The sequence below is a fragment of the Gorilla gorilla genome, chromosome 6 (genome assembly GCF_029281585.2).
Source record: "Gorilla gorilla gorilla isolate KB3781 chromosome 6, NHGRI_mGorGor1-v2.1_pri, whole genome shotgun sequence".
Lineage (NCBI taxonomy): Eukaryota > Metazoa > Chordata > Mammalia > Primates > Hominidae > Gorilla > Gorilla gorilla.
The window spans coordinates 116,366,922-116,383,463 of NC_073230.2; the positions used below are offsets into that span (position 1 = coordinate 116,366,922).

The 16,542-nt window shown below is 34.6% G+C and overlaps 1 protein-coding gene across 1 annotated transcript in view; it reads right to left on the bottom strand.

Moving 5' to 3' along the window:
- The window catches only part of COG5 (component of oligomeric golgi complex 5), a 372,787-nt gene that overhangs the window by 214,965 nt on the left and 141,280 nt on the right, over window positions 1-16,542 (bottom strand). Inside the window, exon 7 of the mRNA XM_019030869.3 lies at window positions 6,531-6,661. Coding sequence (XP_018886414.1) covers window positions 6,531-6,661 — 131 coding nt within the window. The remainder of the gene's footprint in view (window positions 1-6,530; window positions 6,662-16,542) is intronic.

Sequence of the window (16,542 nt, forward strand, 5' to 3'; positions counted from 1 at the left end):
CCCAGCCTCCAGAACTGTGAAAAATAAATTTCCGTTTATAAGCCACCCAGTTTATGGTGTTTTGTTACAGCAACCCAAATGGACTAACAGAGGAGCAAAATTATACTCAGAATGTTACTTTATACATCTAAATAAGACAAATGAATTGGATAATATTAAGGGATAATGTCAATAAACTATGATAATATGATACATATGGCCTTACAGGGAGAAAATACTCCCCCCTCCACTGAGCAGAACCTATCCTCCTATGAACCATGCTGAGACATACAACAAAATTATAGTTCCCTGACTCCTATTTTTCTAAGATCTATGCAGATCATTCTACACCTACCCGTGCAGACACACATTACTTTTATACTTTTGTCTTTTTAATCTGATTTATTAGAAATAAGCCACTGGTTAAATAACAACAGTCATCTACTTTGATGAATCTTTTGAATAAATTTATATAGTCTGAACAGATAACAAAACTATCAATATTTAAGGAATACTAACTTCCTAAGTTTGTCAGTCTCTTAATTTTTAATATGAATTTAAAAACCAAAGAAAAGTCAAACTTGACAACTGGTAAAAATGTGCACAAGACAATAAAATATCTAATATATATTTATTTAGAAACAACTAGGCTAGAAAATACTTTCTTACTTTAAATATAAGAGAATTAAATTAAAAAACAAAAAGCCTTTAAAAGTAACCATTCTTTTTTGACATGTTAAATTTATCCATCCCTATTGAAGGTAATATTTTGGTTTCAAAAACGTTGGTACTGTTTCCTTTCTAGAATTACTTGGTTTGAGTCCCATGACTCTAAAATATAATAAAATTTTAAGAACTGCATAAAGATATATACAAATGTATACATCAAAAACATGTCACAGATGCAAAATTTTAGGTAGTATATATACATAAGGTTTCCCATTAGATTAATACAAAAGGCTTGTGACATTGCACTCCCTGAAATATAAATTGCCATCTTTCTCACAACTAAACAAACTATGCTAATATCAATTTTCTGTAGAAATATTCATCTTTATTCAAGGTTGACTTGGAATTCCTTAAGTATTTCTTTGAGAAGTAATTATCAAAGAATTTGATAATTTGAGCAATCATCCTTCAAAAGAAACATTAGGGCCAGGCACGGTGGCTCACGCCTGTAATCCCAGCACTTAGGGAGACAGAGGCGAGTGGATCATCTGAGGTCAGGAGTTTGAGACCAGTCTGGCCAACATGGCGAAACCCCGTCTCTACTAAAAATACAAAAATTAGCTGGGTGTGGTGGCACGTGCCTGTAATCCCAGCTACTCGGGGGGCTGAGGCGGGAGAATCACTTGAACCCAGGAGTCGGAGGTTTCAGTGAGCCGAGATCGTGCCGCTGCACTCCAACCTGGGCAACAAGCGCAAAACTCCATCTCAAAAAAGGAAAAAGAAAAATAAACATTAAGACCATCATCTAGTGTTTTATCCAATTATTTAATACTTAACAAATACTTATTGAGCAATTCAAAGAATGGGAAAACAGAGATAAAAGATATAGTACTAGGTCTTAATGAACGTCAATCCAGTGAGTACATCAAAACATATATATAACAAGTGTGATAAATAAAATGCTCAAATATAATAAATAACATTATTAAGCATCTTCTTTTTTTTTTTTTTCAAAGGTGCTATTATAACCCTAAATAGAGGTTCTAAAACCACCCACAAGAATCAGGAAAGGCTATTTGGGGAAGTTAAGGAGGACAAAGTTGGGTAAAGAATGAATACAAAACAAATAGCCAGGTAAATTCGACCAGTAACTGTGTTCAAAGAACATTTAACATTAAATGCAAACCACAGAGGCTGAACAAACCTGTTATGTTCAGGGAAACAAGGGACAGCCATAAGTGTCATTTGGGGATGTAGCAAGATGGCAAAAAGCAAATGGGGTTACAGTTTGAGATTTATAAAGAGCAAAGTTGTAGAAGAATTTTAAGTAGTAAACAGACATGACTAGATATGCCTTATATTAAGATCACTGTGGAAGCAGTATGAGTATTAAATGGAAATCAGACACTAATAGAAGACTAATATAGTAATCAGGATGAGAAAGCTAAGGTATGAAACAAGAATACAGAAACAATCAGAGTAGAACAGGAGTCGACAAACTATGCTCGTGGGACAAATCTGGTTTATTGCTTGTTTTTGCTAATAAAGTGTTAATGGAACACAACCACATTCATTCATTTACATATTGTCTATGACTGTTTTCCTGCCTCAACAGCAGAGTTCAGTAGTTATAACTGAAACTAAATGGCCTATAAAATCTAAACTATTTACTATCTGTCTCTTCGCAAAAAGTGTGCTGGTACTTAGATGAGCTGATTTCCAAGTTTTCCAGTTGAATAGTGGTGCTCCACAGCAGCTAACAAACACAGGAGAAGATATATTTGACAACTCTGTATTTTAATATTCTGAGTTACAGAGTCTTTATGATGGTCTCATGGAATAATGTGGATGATACTAAGAATGAGCTTGCTCAATATACATTCTGGTTTCCTTTTAGTATGTGTTTGCTGTAAAAGGGTCCAGATATGACTAATGTTCCGTTAACTATAAGAACCTGTTTGACATTTAGATGGCAGAGGCTGTACTTTTCCTACTTCTGTTGTTTTCCCTGCCAAGCTTGGTCATAGAGGTGTTTGGATTTCTTCTATCAGCTCTAATGGGGCCTGGTGTATAGTCCCTAGCATTATGAGTGCCAAAAGGCAGAACAGGGGACATCTATTTTGCTGATCTAGATCTTGTCAGAGGAAATATGGCTCTGAAGCTATCAAATGCAATGAAGGTTATATAAAACACCAGTGGGCAGTTTCCTGACATGGAGGAAGCAATTACCTGCCCAACTTGCCCAATTCTCCACAGTTCAGTAGTTCTGAGAGGCTCAGATTATGGTCTTTTTCTTGAGCCCTCCCAAACATATCCTATAATAAACCCCTATCTACTAAAACTTGCTAAAGTAAGTTCTGTTCTCTATAAGCAAACTTTAACCAATACAAGCATCCTGCAGGCAGGGCAGGAAGCTATAAAGATTTGGTGTTTACAAAAAGAGATCTTGGAAGCAGATTGAGATTTTAAAGTTATCAGCAAATGGGAATATATGAGATCATCAAGGAAAAGCATTTAGAATAAAAAGTGGTCACACAGAGAGAGCACAAAGATTAAGGAAGTAAGCAGAAATTGTTACAATTATGAAGAAACCAAAAAGCAACGTCAAGGAAAAAAAAAAAAGAAAACAGGAGAGATTGAGATAAAGAAACGAAGAGAAGAAAGGCTGTCAAGAAGTTGAAATGGTTACCAATATCAAAAATTTGAGAAAAGAAAAAAAAAGTCCTTTGGGAAACTGGGAGGTCACCCAGTAGTCACCCAGTAGATTACTGAAAGTAATCTACTTTCAGTAGATTTATTGAAGAAGTCATGTTAGAAGCCACAATAGTGTAGACTGGGGACTATATGAGAAGTCAAGAAAAGGAGACAGTAAGAGGAGCTTATTCTTCCAAATAGCTTGACTATGAAGTAAACAGACTAGGAAATAGTTACATAATAAGATATAACTAAGTAAACAGTTAAAATTGAAGAATCCTTTTTCAAGTGAGAGAAATTTTAGTATCTTTGTTTGCTGCTAATAAAAAGGAAAAGGCTGAAGATTTAGATAAGCCAAAAAGCAAAGTAAAGAAGCACGGCAGAAAGGATGGTGTGGAATTAGCCTTAAATAGGAAGGTTAGAGATCTGATGGAGTTGTGTCCTTAAGAATGAACTTCGCATGAAGTCAAAAACATGCATGCTTTGTGACCTTGATTTTCCTTGTAAGGAGTGTGACAAGATCATCTCATGACAATGAGAGAGAAGAGACTGGAGGTTTACAGTGAATAAAGAAAATCTGAAACAACCATCTGTGAAATGGAAGAGGGAACTGGACGTAATAAAAAAGTAATTGAAGCCCAGCTGCATCTAACAATCATAAATTTTAGTTACATCAGTCTTACAGTTGTCTGTTTCGTTTTGTTTTGTTTTGTTTTTGTTTTTTAAGAGCAATGAAAAGACCAGGCATAGAAGTAAAATAGGGATAAATGTTGCATGGTCCACAGATGGCATTTTGCTGTGCAGGAGTAGTAGAAAGGCAAGGGTGAAATAATTTGAGGGTATCATCAAGGGGAATACTTCTTGGTACCAGATCTACTGAATCAGAAATTCTGGGTGTTGGGCTCAGCTGTTTGTGTTTTAACCAGTCCTCCCATCAATTCTGATGCATGGTGAAGTTTGAGAATCATTAGTTAGGTGAATAGTTGAAGAGACACATCTTTGATCAATTTAATATAAAAAAATAAGTAGAGCCAGAGAAGGGGACAGACATGAGGTTGACAGAGTAGAAAACCATCGAGTAGTAAAGACATTTATGCTGTAGATGAGTTAACAGACTGATGGGTTCATTTTGTTTTGTTTTTGAGATGGAGTTTTGCTCTTATTGCCCAGGCTGGAGTGTGATGGCAAGATCTCGGCTCACCGCAACCTCCGGCTCCTGGGTTTAAGCAATTCTCCTGCCTCAGCCTCCCGAGTCGCTGGGATTACAGGAGTGTGCCACAATGCCTGGCTAATTTTGTATTTTTAGTAGAGAGGGGGTTTCTCCATGTTGGTTACGCTGGTCTCGAACTCCCAACCTTAGGTGATCTGCCTGCCTTGGCCTCCCAAAGTGCTGGGATTACAGGTGTGAGCCACCGTGCCCGGCCAACAGATTGATGTTTTAGATTAATAAAAGAATTATGAGTTATAACAGGAACAAGGGAGTGGGAGGGCAGAAAAAACAGGAATCTACAGTCAAAGGAAGAGACACTGGAGACTTAGACCAAATGATACTAATGACAATATTCAACGTTGATAAGGAGGGAAAGATTCTAAAATAGGATGGAAGGGAAGGGTACTAGACTCAAGTTTGGGCTAGTAGATGTCAAACGACTGTGAGCCCAACGTATGAGAATAACCATCTCCACAGGTATTGGTAACATCCAGGATGTGGGATTTAGAATGGAGAGAAAACAGTACTGCTGAAGTCCTAGAGATGGGAGACACAAAAGGATCAGGAGATGAAAACAACCATATGAGGAAGAGGACAATATGTTATAGAAAATAAATTCCCTGCATAAAATCCCAAAGAAGGCATAATTCATACAGGATGGAGGGCTACAGAGTCAAATCCAGCGGCCACTTCTTAGGAAGGTAACTGCCCTTTCTTGTTTTGAAATTCAGGGCAAAATGTTTGATTAATAGAGTTATCTTTCCTTCTCTTTTGAGGATCTAAAAAAAGGTATCTTCTCTTATTTAATGTAGAGAAATACTCTTTTTTTTTTTTTAAATGGTGTAACAGTTTCGTCCTTACAGGGAGACCTAGAGTTAAAACATAATTGACCAAACAACTAAAAGTAACCTCTAATGTTAGAAGTTAGAATAATAATTATCTTTGGAGAAGCCAGAAGAGAGTAAAAATTGTGAGAGAGGGTAAAGAAACTCTAGGAGTACTGATAATGTCCTATTTCTATCCTGGGTTTTGATTTCACAGGTATGTTCACACTGTGGTATTCATTCTATATGAAAGTTTATGATTTGTCCACTTTTCATTTTGTATATGATATTCAATTTTAAAAGAAAAAGTACCTGATTCAGTTATATTTTAAAAATTACAACTATTTAGGAATCAGAAGTCAAATAAGTACCTTCTTGATTTAGAGGCTAAAGAACAGCACATTAATAACATTGTTTCTGTCCAATATAAATGCGCAAAATGAAATTCCTGATTTAGAGGATATGAAAAAACTCTAAGTATTAATAATTATATTGGAGCCCAATACAAATGGAGAAAATATCTGGGTATAATACAAGGGTAGATCTAAGATCTAATTCTAAGTTGTTGAATCTAATACATCAATACCTTTGAATTTCTTCCAATTCAGAAAATTAAGCATCAGGAAAATGATACCTTAGGAGAAATGTCAAGTCAAAAATTTTTTGAATTATGGCATAATGATTAAGAGTGCAAAGTTCTGGGACTAGAGTGATTAAAATTTGAATCCAAACTAAATAATTTACTAGCTATGTGATTTTCAACAACTTATTTAAGTTCTGTTTCTTCAACTGCAAAATAAAATTAACAATAATACCAATCTTACTGGGTTGTTGAAGAGCTTAAATGAGGAACCGTGCTTTAGACAAAGCAGGCATGGTCAGCTAGTTATCTATCTATATATGCACATCATAAAAAATACATTTCATGTTATATACATTATACATTAGAAACATTAGGTCTATTTTTAAATTAAATATATTAAACATATATTAAAATTTCCCTTAACGATGACCCATTCTTTGATTTAAATTGTAGACATACTTTCTCAGTGATATATTACTATAAGACATATATTACTTTTTTGAACTCAAAGTCAAATGTTCACCTGTATTATGACACATTTTTTACATTAAAAAAGTCTTATTTTTATTACCTGAGTCTCCAAACCCTGCTCCAGTAGGCGCTTAGCTTGATTTTCCACTTCAAGTCGGGCTCTTGCAATAAAAAGTAGATCATTTTCTATAACTTCTATTCCAGAAAGATCTATTCCTTGAGAAAGATAATCTGTTTAAAACAAAAACATACACATTCGAATATTTCAATACTGAATAAATATCACGGTATCAAAATATGTATAACTTCTCAAAAAAAAAACAAAAAACGCTATTAAACAGGGTTGCCATTCAAAATCCGTATTTTAAAAAATATAGTTTCCCAAATATTTTCTATTTAATAAGTAATTTATGCTGGAGTTAAATGCTCCAAATAAGACAGATTTGGTAAGGCAAGAATAGAAATGATGATTATTACAAGTTTAAGGAAATGTCAAGAGATCACATTTAAAAGTGTCAAATTTAGTATTTTAAAGTAAATAAATATTCTCACATTTTCAGAAAATTCTCAAGATCCAAGTATAGTTTTTTTGCTGCTGCTGTTGTTTTTTTTTTAAGAGATGGGGGAAGTCTCAATACACTGCTCAGGCTGGAGTGTAGTGGCTTGTCACACATGTGATTATAGTTCACTATAGTCTCGAACTACTGGGCTCAAGCAGTCCTCCCACCTCAGCCTCCCAAGCAGCTGGTACTACCAGTACCTGGCATCACATCCAACTATTTTCTTTTTTTTTAAGAGACAGGGTCTCACTATGTTGTTCAGGCTGGTCTCAAACTCCTGGCCTCAAGTGATCCTCCCATCTTGACCTCTTGAGTAGCTGGGCCCCAGTATTTTTAAAAGCAAAAAAGTGGCCTTCATCATATTATATAACCACCACCAGCTTTCACCTCCCCAGTTATCCAAACCATATTTACAATCACTCACCTTAAGAAGTAACCAAACAACATGCTAGATTTGCAGTACAAAGGGCTCTAAGAGCTGGGAGGGAGAAAGGTCTATATTATTTTAGTTACTAATTATTCCACACACCTGCTTTTCAGTAAGAGACATGTAGCAAGAGAGGGAAAAAAACACAACAAAAAAAAACAGGAAAAAAATGTAGTAACAAACCCCAGCGTCTGCCCTTCACCACAGAAGAATAGAGGGATTATGATACTAAATTTCCCCCCCCATTTATCTGATGCATACAATCACTATCAGCGTTACAAGTCTTTATATATCTGCTCTTTGTCAAGCACATCTAGAGACTGGAGCCAAGAACAAAATGATGATGATGATGATTCTAATAACAATGACTAACATTTTTGAAGATATAGCATGTATAATACATTAAGCTAGACGCAAAGTGTATATTACTTTAATGCATCTGTTATTTGTAATTTTCTAAACAATCTTGCTTGAAATCTCATCATACCTAGATGGAGATACTAAAATCCGAAGAATCTAAGTAATCTGAACAAATTCACTTGGCTAGTAACCGGTAAAACAGAATTTAAATCCTGGTCTTTCTGACCACAGTCTTTTCAGTAGACAATCCCAGGCCTCAAAAGAATAGAGCTTATATTCAAAGAGATAGTATTCCTCCGATATTCTTCCAATTTGCACATTGAAAGGGTAAAGATGTAAAAATCATAACAGATATAACTGTTCAAAAAATTTGCCCAGGTTAGAACAATGAAAGTATTAAATAACTAGTTTAACTTTTAAAAATATGTAAATGTTTAAAAATATATATAATGCCAAATTTTGAAAAATGGCAGCATTACTCACATCTTGACAATTAAACCTTAATAAATGTGGAGTGCACAGCCAGAATTAACTTCCTAGCCACTTAATACAAATATCTCTTGGATCCCTTCATATACCACAATGATGTAGCAGGAAATGAAACTGATCTATTTGAATTTAATGTATTTATCATCTCCTTAGGAGAAAACTATGAGACTAGTGCTTTTAGTGGAAAAGAAATGATATTAATCATCTCTTGGTTTACTTAACATGAGAAAAATTTAATCTACTAGATTAGATAAAAGGGAATTCAAGCACATCAGTCATTTTACTAGGCTTTCAATATTCTAGTCAATAGTACACATGGCTACCGGAATAAATGTTCTGGTTTATTCTAGTTTATTATAGTTGCCCTTCCATTCATGAACCTCTGGCTTCACATTGACTAACATGTTCTCCTATTTTGCAATAGAAAATGTCTTTATTGATTCCAAAATCCTCACTGTCCCTTTTTTTTTTTTTTTTTTTCCCCGAGACTCAGTCTTGCTCTGTCGCCAGGCTGGAGTACAGTGGTGCGATCTCGGCTCACTGCAACCTCCGCCCACTGGGTTCAAAGTGATTCCCCTGCCTCAGCCTCCCGGGTAGCTGGGACTACAAGTGCACGCCACCACGCCTGGCTAATTTTTTGTATTTTAGTAGAGACGGGGTTTCACCATTTTGGCCAGGATGGTCTTGATCTCCTGACCTTGTGATCCACCCGCCTCGGCCTCCCAAAATGCTGGGATTACAGGCGTGAGCCACCGTGCCCAGCCCACTGTCCCTTCTTTTACCAGCCTCCTCCTTTGTGTAAACGAAAACAAAAAAAGGAAAGTACAACTACAGTTTGCTAAAGAATTCAGCTATGCACTTATGTTTCACAATAATGTTAGCACTAAATTATTTATTTAGAGGAAAACTAGATGAATCAGGAATGCACGTATGAAATTGGGTTGGTGCTGGAAGTTGAAAGGAATGAGGAGGGTAAATCTTCATGCACCATGATGAGGAGTCAAAGAAGTTAAAAATTAAAAAGTGGAAATATAAGCAGATTATTTACAGATATGGAGGCAAATACTAAAATAATTAGCTGAAAAAGACTGAAAAGTTTGCCTCTGAGAAAGAGTAAATGAGGCCAGGAAGAGGGCAGAGCATTGCCGTTTTTTAAAAACAAACCTTGTAGAGCTATTTGAGTTTATTACACATGTATAACTTCCATAATAAATAAAACTAAATTCTAAAAAGTAAATAGAAGTCAAGAAAAATAATACCAAAAATTAAAATAAGGTGGCTAGTCTACTAGAAAAAAAAATCACATCCACTAAATCAATGATTCTGCTTCTGGGAATAAATAATAATTTTAAAAAAGAAGAAAAAGGTAAATATATTTGAGCACAAACGCATTTATTACAGTGTTAATTGCAACAGTAACATAAATACATAGAGATATATGTATGTGTGCATGAATGTATATATATGTATATAAATACATGTATGTATATATGTGTGTGTGTATATATAAATAGCAACATTGTAAGTTAGTAAAAACCAGTTTGGAAAACAATATGGGACTATCTGATAAGGTTTCATATGTGTATCCCCCATGACTAAAATATTCCATTCTTAGGCACATACCCCAGAAATGTTTTCATATATGTGTATCAGAAGACATGTACAAGAATGTTCACAGTAGCACTGTTAAAAACAAAGCTGAAAATACAAATAACCATCAATAAAAGAAAAAAATTTTGTGACATATTCATTCCAAGCACTACTATAGGAGAGTGAAAATAGACAAATGACAGGTATGTACATATGGTATAAATATCAATAACAATGAATCTCAATAACATAATGTTAAGGAACAAGTTTTAGAAAACACACATAGCAACAGGTAATTCATCCTGAGAAACATAAGACTAAATGATATATTATTTGGGATACATAGAAACATTAACAACATTTGGAAAAATTAGCAGAGATAGCAGATACAACGTTATTCTAATACACTAATTCTTAAATTTAGTGGGCAGTATTATAACTTATATACGTTAAAAATGTGTTTTTGCATTTTTATATTTTCCCATTAAAAACTACGTATGAACCAATGGCACAGAGTATAGCATTTTTAGACAAGGACTTCACAACAGTTACTATAACTGTATTTCATATGTTCCCCCATCAAAAAAGACGGACCATGTCAAATAGACACGGATAATAAAGTAAGACAAATCAGTTAAAATGTATAATGTCTGTATGAGGTTAACAGCAGATGGGACATTATAGGAAAAGCAGAATATATTACCTCAGGGAGAAGAGTTTAACGCAAAGATTATTAACTGGTAACTGGATAAAAGCTTTTAAGATAATACCGTTTTCATTAAAGATATTTTAGAAGTCAGAGAAATATTAAAAAGAGTGGAAATTATATAACCCCATAACACAGAGGCAACCACTGGCCAGTGGAGCATTGGAATTTGCACAGCAATATCTCAGAAATTTATGAATCTCCAAATTCTCAAGTAACAGAAAAACAGCATATATCCTCCTCCTGGATATTTATGTGAGAAAGTGCAGAGAAAGGAAAAACTGAGGTACAGGGTCTGGGCAGCTGGCGACAGTCACCAACAAAAGTGGCTCCCTCCTACACACCAACTTTATAAAGAGCACCATACAAATATATGTCTCAGAAGCAACCTTCAGATGTTTCTAAAATACTTAAAACCTTGATTGAGCTTAAAAGTAAATGTCTACTATATCCTTTTTAAATCTATCCCTTTTAAAATTTTACCCATGAGTTGTTTTGCTCTTATTATTTGTAATTATACTTATTTACAATGTCTTCTTTATTAACCTAATGTTACATACATTTACCTACCCTAAGACAGTCCTTATAAAAATATCAATTTTTGACAGCTCCCAATATTTCATCAAATTAATGACCAAAATTTACTTAACCTTCAGTTATAAGATGGAATATTTGTTATCATAAATGACTACTTTAAACATCTTTATAAAGATTTTCAATATCCAGAATTATGTTCTTGGGAGAGAATCAAAGACAGAATTATTGGATCAAAGTAACACGTTAGCTTCTTGGTACAAATTATCAGACTACTTTTCAAAATGGCTATACTACTTTATATGCTTTTTCCAATAATCTATGGGAGTAATTTAACCACAGATAGCACTGGATATTACTACTGTTTTTGAATATTATATATGCTTCTATAAGAAATATGTTCTTATTGATAGTCTAATCTGATTTAAGTTATGAAGCTGAATACTGTTTATTAACTATATTTCCTCTTGAGAATTTCTAAATAATTTTTGCTCCCTTTTTGTCTTAAATCCCTTTGTATTAATTATATAATAATATTCACTGTTTGCCTATCATATTTGCCATTTTCCCATTATTTTGTATCTTCCCAGCCTATTGATTTTTAAGTTATTTGTTTACATATTATTTCTTGAGGCCATTCTCAGAACACAATCATAAAATTATCTAAAAAGCTTCCCACACTTGATTCTTCATCACATCCCTGCCTGATAAATTCAGACTAAAATCTTTTACAAAAGCAAATATCAAAATATAAAACTGTGGTTTATAGAGGGTTATCTAGAAGACTGATGAACAGTAATCTGGAGAGGAAAGATGCCTGTTTTTGATCCGTTCAACAAACCTTGTATCTTTGAAATTAAAATAAATTGTATTGCAAAGTTTAAGGCTTATCACAACAACCACATTTGAACTCTTTCTGAAGCATCAATCTTCTTGGCTGCAATCATATCAGATACTCTACAAAGAACACAGCTACTAGAGAATACTGAGATAAATAACAAATTTAAATTAAGACAAAACAAAACAAACAACCATTAAATAACACCAAACAACATGAATGTTTTAGGGTTATAATATTGACAGAACTAATTTATCCAATCACAAATGAGATTTGGGCTTTCCACGTACTAAATAATGTTCCAGAAGCCAAGGAGAATAATGTTCCAGAAGTCATTTAAATCTAAGGTAGTCCAGTTTTTTAAAAATTGCTTTAAAGATACATCCACACACAGACACATAAACACACACAGAGTCATGGCTTTTTTTTTTCAAGTTTCATTAAAGAAACCTTAGAGAACACAGAAGCTAGAGAAAAAGTCATCCAAAACTCCAAGGACAACTACATATATATTTGATTTTCAGTTCATTATTCTAATGAACTAAAAAATAGTGTTTTATTTTTATTTATTTGTATTTTTAGTTCAGTTTTGTTTTGTCTGAAATGGAGTCTTACTCTGTCACCCCAGGCTGGAGTACAGTGGCACAATCACAGCTCACTGCAACCTCCGCCTCTGGGGTTCAAGTGATTCTGCTGCCTCAGCCTCCCAAGTAGCTGGGATTACAGAGGCATGCCACCATGTCCGGCTAATTTTTGTATTTTTAGTAGTAGAGACAGGGTTTCACCATGTTGGCCTCAAGAAATAAAATGTAAACAAAAACTTAAAAATCAACAGACTGGGAAAATACTCATAGCAAATATGATAGGCAAACAGTGATTATTATATAATTAGTAATTTGTTTTCCTCCTTTTCCTCTTCGTTGGTATTACTAGGAGATTACAAATTTTATTGATGTTTTCAAAGAGTCAACTTTTGGTTTGATTGATTTTTCTCTATTTTCCTGTTTTCAATTTCATTGATTTCATCTTCTTTATTAGTTCTGTTCTAATTTTGGATTTATTTTACCTTTTTTCTAGTTTCTTGAGGCAGGAGTTCGTATTACTGATTTGAGACCTTTCTCTAATAACAAAGTTTTTCTTCTAAAAACACACTTAATGTTATTAAATTCCTTCTTAACTGCTGTGTTGGTTGCATCTCACAGATTTTGATTTTGTATTTTCATTTTCACTCAATTCAAAATCAAAGAGAAATTTATCAGAGATCCTTTGTGATCCCTTGATTATTTAAAAATGTACTAATTTTCAAAGGTTTAGAAAATTTCCTAATTTGATTCCATTATGATCAAAGAACAATTTTTTTTTTTTTTTTTTTTTTTTTGAGACGGAGCCTCCTTCTGTCTCCCAGGCTGGAGTGCAGTGGCGCAATCTCAGCTCACTGCAACCTCACCATTCCCCGCCCCCAGGTTCAAGCTTCCTGCTTCACCTGCCACCACGTGTGGCTAATTTTTGTATTTTTGCAGAGATGGGGTTTCACCATGTTGGCCAGTCTGGTCTTGAACTCCTGACCTCAAGCGATCAGCCTGCCTCGGCCTCCCAAAGTGCTGGGATTACAGGCATGAGCCACTGTGCCCAGCCAAAGAACACACTTTGTATTATTTCAATTCTTTTACATTTATAAGGTTTGTTTTGTGACCCAGAACATGGTCTATATTGGATAATGTTCCATGTGTAGTTGAACAGAATTTGTATTGTTTTTGCTTGGTGGAGTGCTCTGTAGATGTCAATTAGATCCTTAGTTTATGGTAGTGGTCATTGTTTATATATCCCTGCTGATTTTACCTAGGGCATCTAAGGAGAGATATTGACAGTTATTTCTAGCTAGGTACTGATTGGAAGGTAGGCATTAAATAAAGTACCTGAAATATCTTTCTGTTGATGATGGAGGGATGAGGTTTTGTTTAAATTCATGTTTTTAAAGTATAATGTCATATCAACAGTATCACAGTTAGAAAGTCAGGAAAAAAGGAAAAATGGTGCCCAGAAGAACAGATGGACAATGTATTTTCTTTCCATTGGCTCTGAGCAATTTTTTGTGGTAGCCAAAGCAGACACAGAGTGAGACTTAGGAAAGGAAAAGTAATTCTCATTTTTAATAGTAAGGTATTTTCCTTCCCCCTTTTGTGAGAGACACAAAAAAGACGACTTTTGATTCTAAATTTCCATGAAGCTTTGAAGAACAAGAAAGATGAACATGTCCTGAGAAGTGCCTTAGACTTGAAATATAAAGATTCAGCTAAAGGAGTTTACTTAAGCCTGAGGCTATTCTATGCATAGTTTATGTGATGGTATCAATTAAGAACTAGTCAGAAAAATACAAATTTTAGGCTGGGCACGGTGTCTCACGCCTGTAATCCCAGCACTTTGGGATGCCAAGGCGGGTGGATCACGACGTCAGGAAATCGAGACCATCCTGGCTAACATGGTGAAACCCCATCTCTACTAAAAATACAGAAAAATTAGCCAGGCATGGTTGCACACGCCTGTAGTCCCAGCTACTCAGGAGGCTGAGGCAGGAGAATCACCTGAACCTGGAAGGCGGAGGTTGCAGTGAGCCGAGATCGCACCACTGCACTCCAGCCTGAGCGACAGAGCAAGACTCCGTCTCAAAACAAACAAATTTTAACCTGTGTTTGTTTTCTGTAATACCTGAACTCCTTAAGATTATCTCTACATGTTCTTCCAGGTCCTTCTTCTCCCTATCCCGATCAAAAGAATAATACCCTATTATGAAAATAATAACTAATAACTTACATGTAGTTGTTTATGGTCTACAAAACGTGCTTCATGCATATTGTCTTACTTGCTCCATACAACCCTACTTGGTTAGCAACATAGGTTTTTTAATCTTCACTGCTGGAGTCTCAGAAAAGTTTAGTGATTTTTCTTGGGTCATAGAATTGAGCATAATTAAAGCACAGGTGTTCTCATTTCTAGTTCTGTATTCTTTCTATCATGTAATATTTGGCCTCTGAAAAGATGTACCTGTTTTCTCTAAAATTTTTGTAAGAAATAACTTTTAATTGAAATATATTTTTACATATTTTAAAGATGTTTCAGTGAATATTTACTATTTCATTTTATGTAAAGATTAATTTCAAAGATTATTAAAAAGGTTTAATAGGTTTTCAAATATAGACTTATGGTTATTCTGTTACATGAACGTGTTATTTAATAGGCTTTGGTTATCTTCCCATTTAAAACTATAAACTCTTGGCCAGGCAAAGTGGCTCACGCCTGTAATCCCAGCACTTTGGGAGGCCGAGGCGGGCGGATCACCTTAGGTCAGGAGTTCGAGACTAGCCTGGCCAAAATGGTGAAACCCCGTCTCTACAAAAAATACAAAAATTAGCTGGGCATGGTGGTAGATGCCTGTAATCCCAGCTATTCAGGAGGCTGAGACAGGAGAATCGCTTCAACCTGGGAGGCGGAGGTTGCAGTGAGCCATGATTGTGCCATTGCACTCCAGCCTGGGCGACAAGAAGTGAAACTCCGTCTCAAAAAAAAAAAAAAAATCTATAAATTCTTTATGTGTTTTTGATGATGATGCCTTTCTCTATTTCATTTGATAAATATACCTCCTCCATTCTCTTTTTCTTTTTATTTTTACTATTAGAAAAAAATAGATAATTGGTGGTAAAATATTTTTTGTAATTCATTCATTCTTTAAAGGTTAAGAAATTATGTTTAGTTGGAATAAGCATTGTATTCGTTAAATTTTTTTCAATTATTGGTTTTATATATTGTGAGTTTTTATTTATAATTTTTCTATTTGTCTAATTATATTTAGGCTATCACATATTAAAATCTTAAAATTTTAAGCCCACATTATTATGTTCTCTGTTCTCTATAAGCCATTTGCGTTTCTGTGCAAATACCACGAGTTTAAAATTTTTGCCTTATAATTTTATTTTACTGTGTTTTCAATTATATTACACCTTATTAGCAACACTCTGCAACTGTATGTGAAAAATTGTCTTTAAAATATTTTTCTTCAAAGACATGTTTCATCATCAGATCTCTACTTAAATATGATTAAAGTATTCCAAATACAGGCAGGCAGATCACCTGAGTTCAGGAGTTCAAGACCAACCTGGCCAACATGGTGAAACCCTGTCTCTACTAAAAATACAAAAATTAGCTGGACATGGTGGCATGCTCCTGTAATCCCAGCTACTTGGGAGGCTGAGGCAGCAGAATCGCTTGAACCCCAGAGGCGGAGGTTGCAGTGAGCTGTGATTGTGCCACTGTACTCCAGCCTGGGGTGACAGAGTAAGACTCCATTTCAGACAAAACAAAACTAAACTAAAATACAAATAAATAAAAATAAAACACTATTTGCATCCAGAATAATGAACTGAAAATCAAATGTATATGTAGTTGTCCTTGGAGTTTTGGATGACTTTTTCTCTAGCTTCTGTGTTCTCTAAGGTTTCTTTAACGAAACTTAAAAAAAAAAAAGCAAGCCATGACTCTGTGTGTGTTTATGTGTCTGTGTGTGGATGTATCTTTAAAGCAATTTTTAAAAAACTGGACTACCTTAGATTTAAG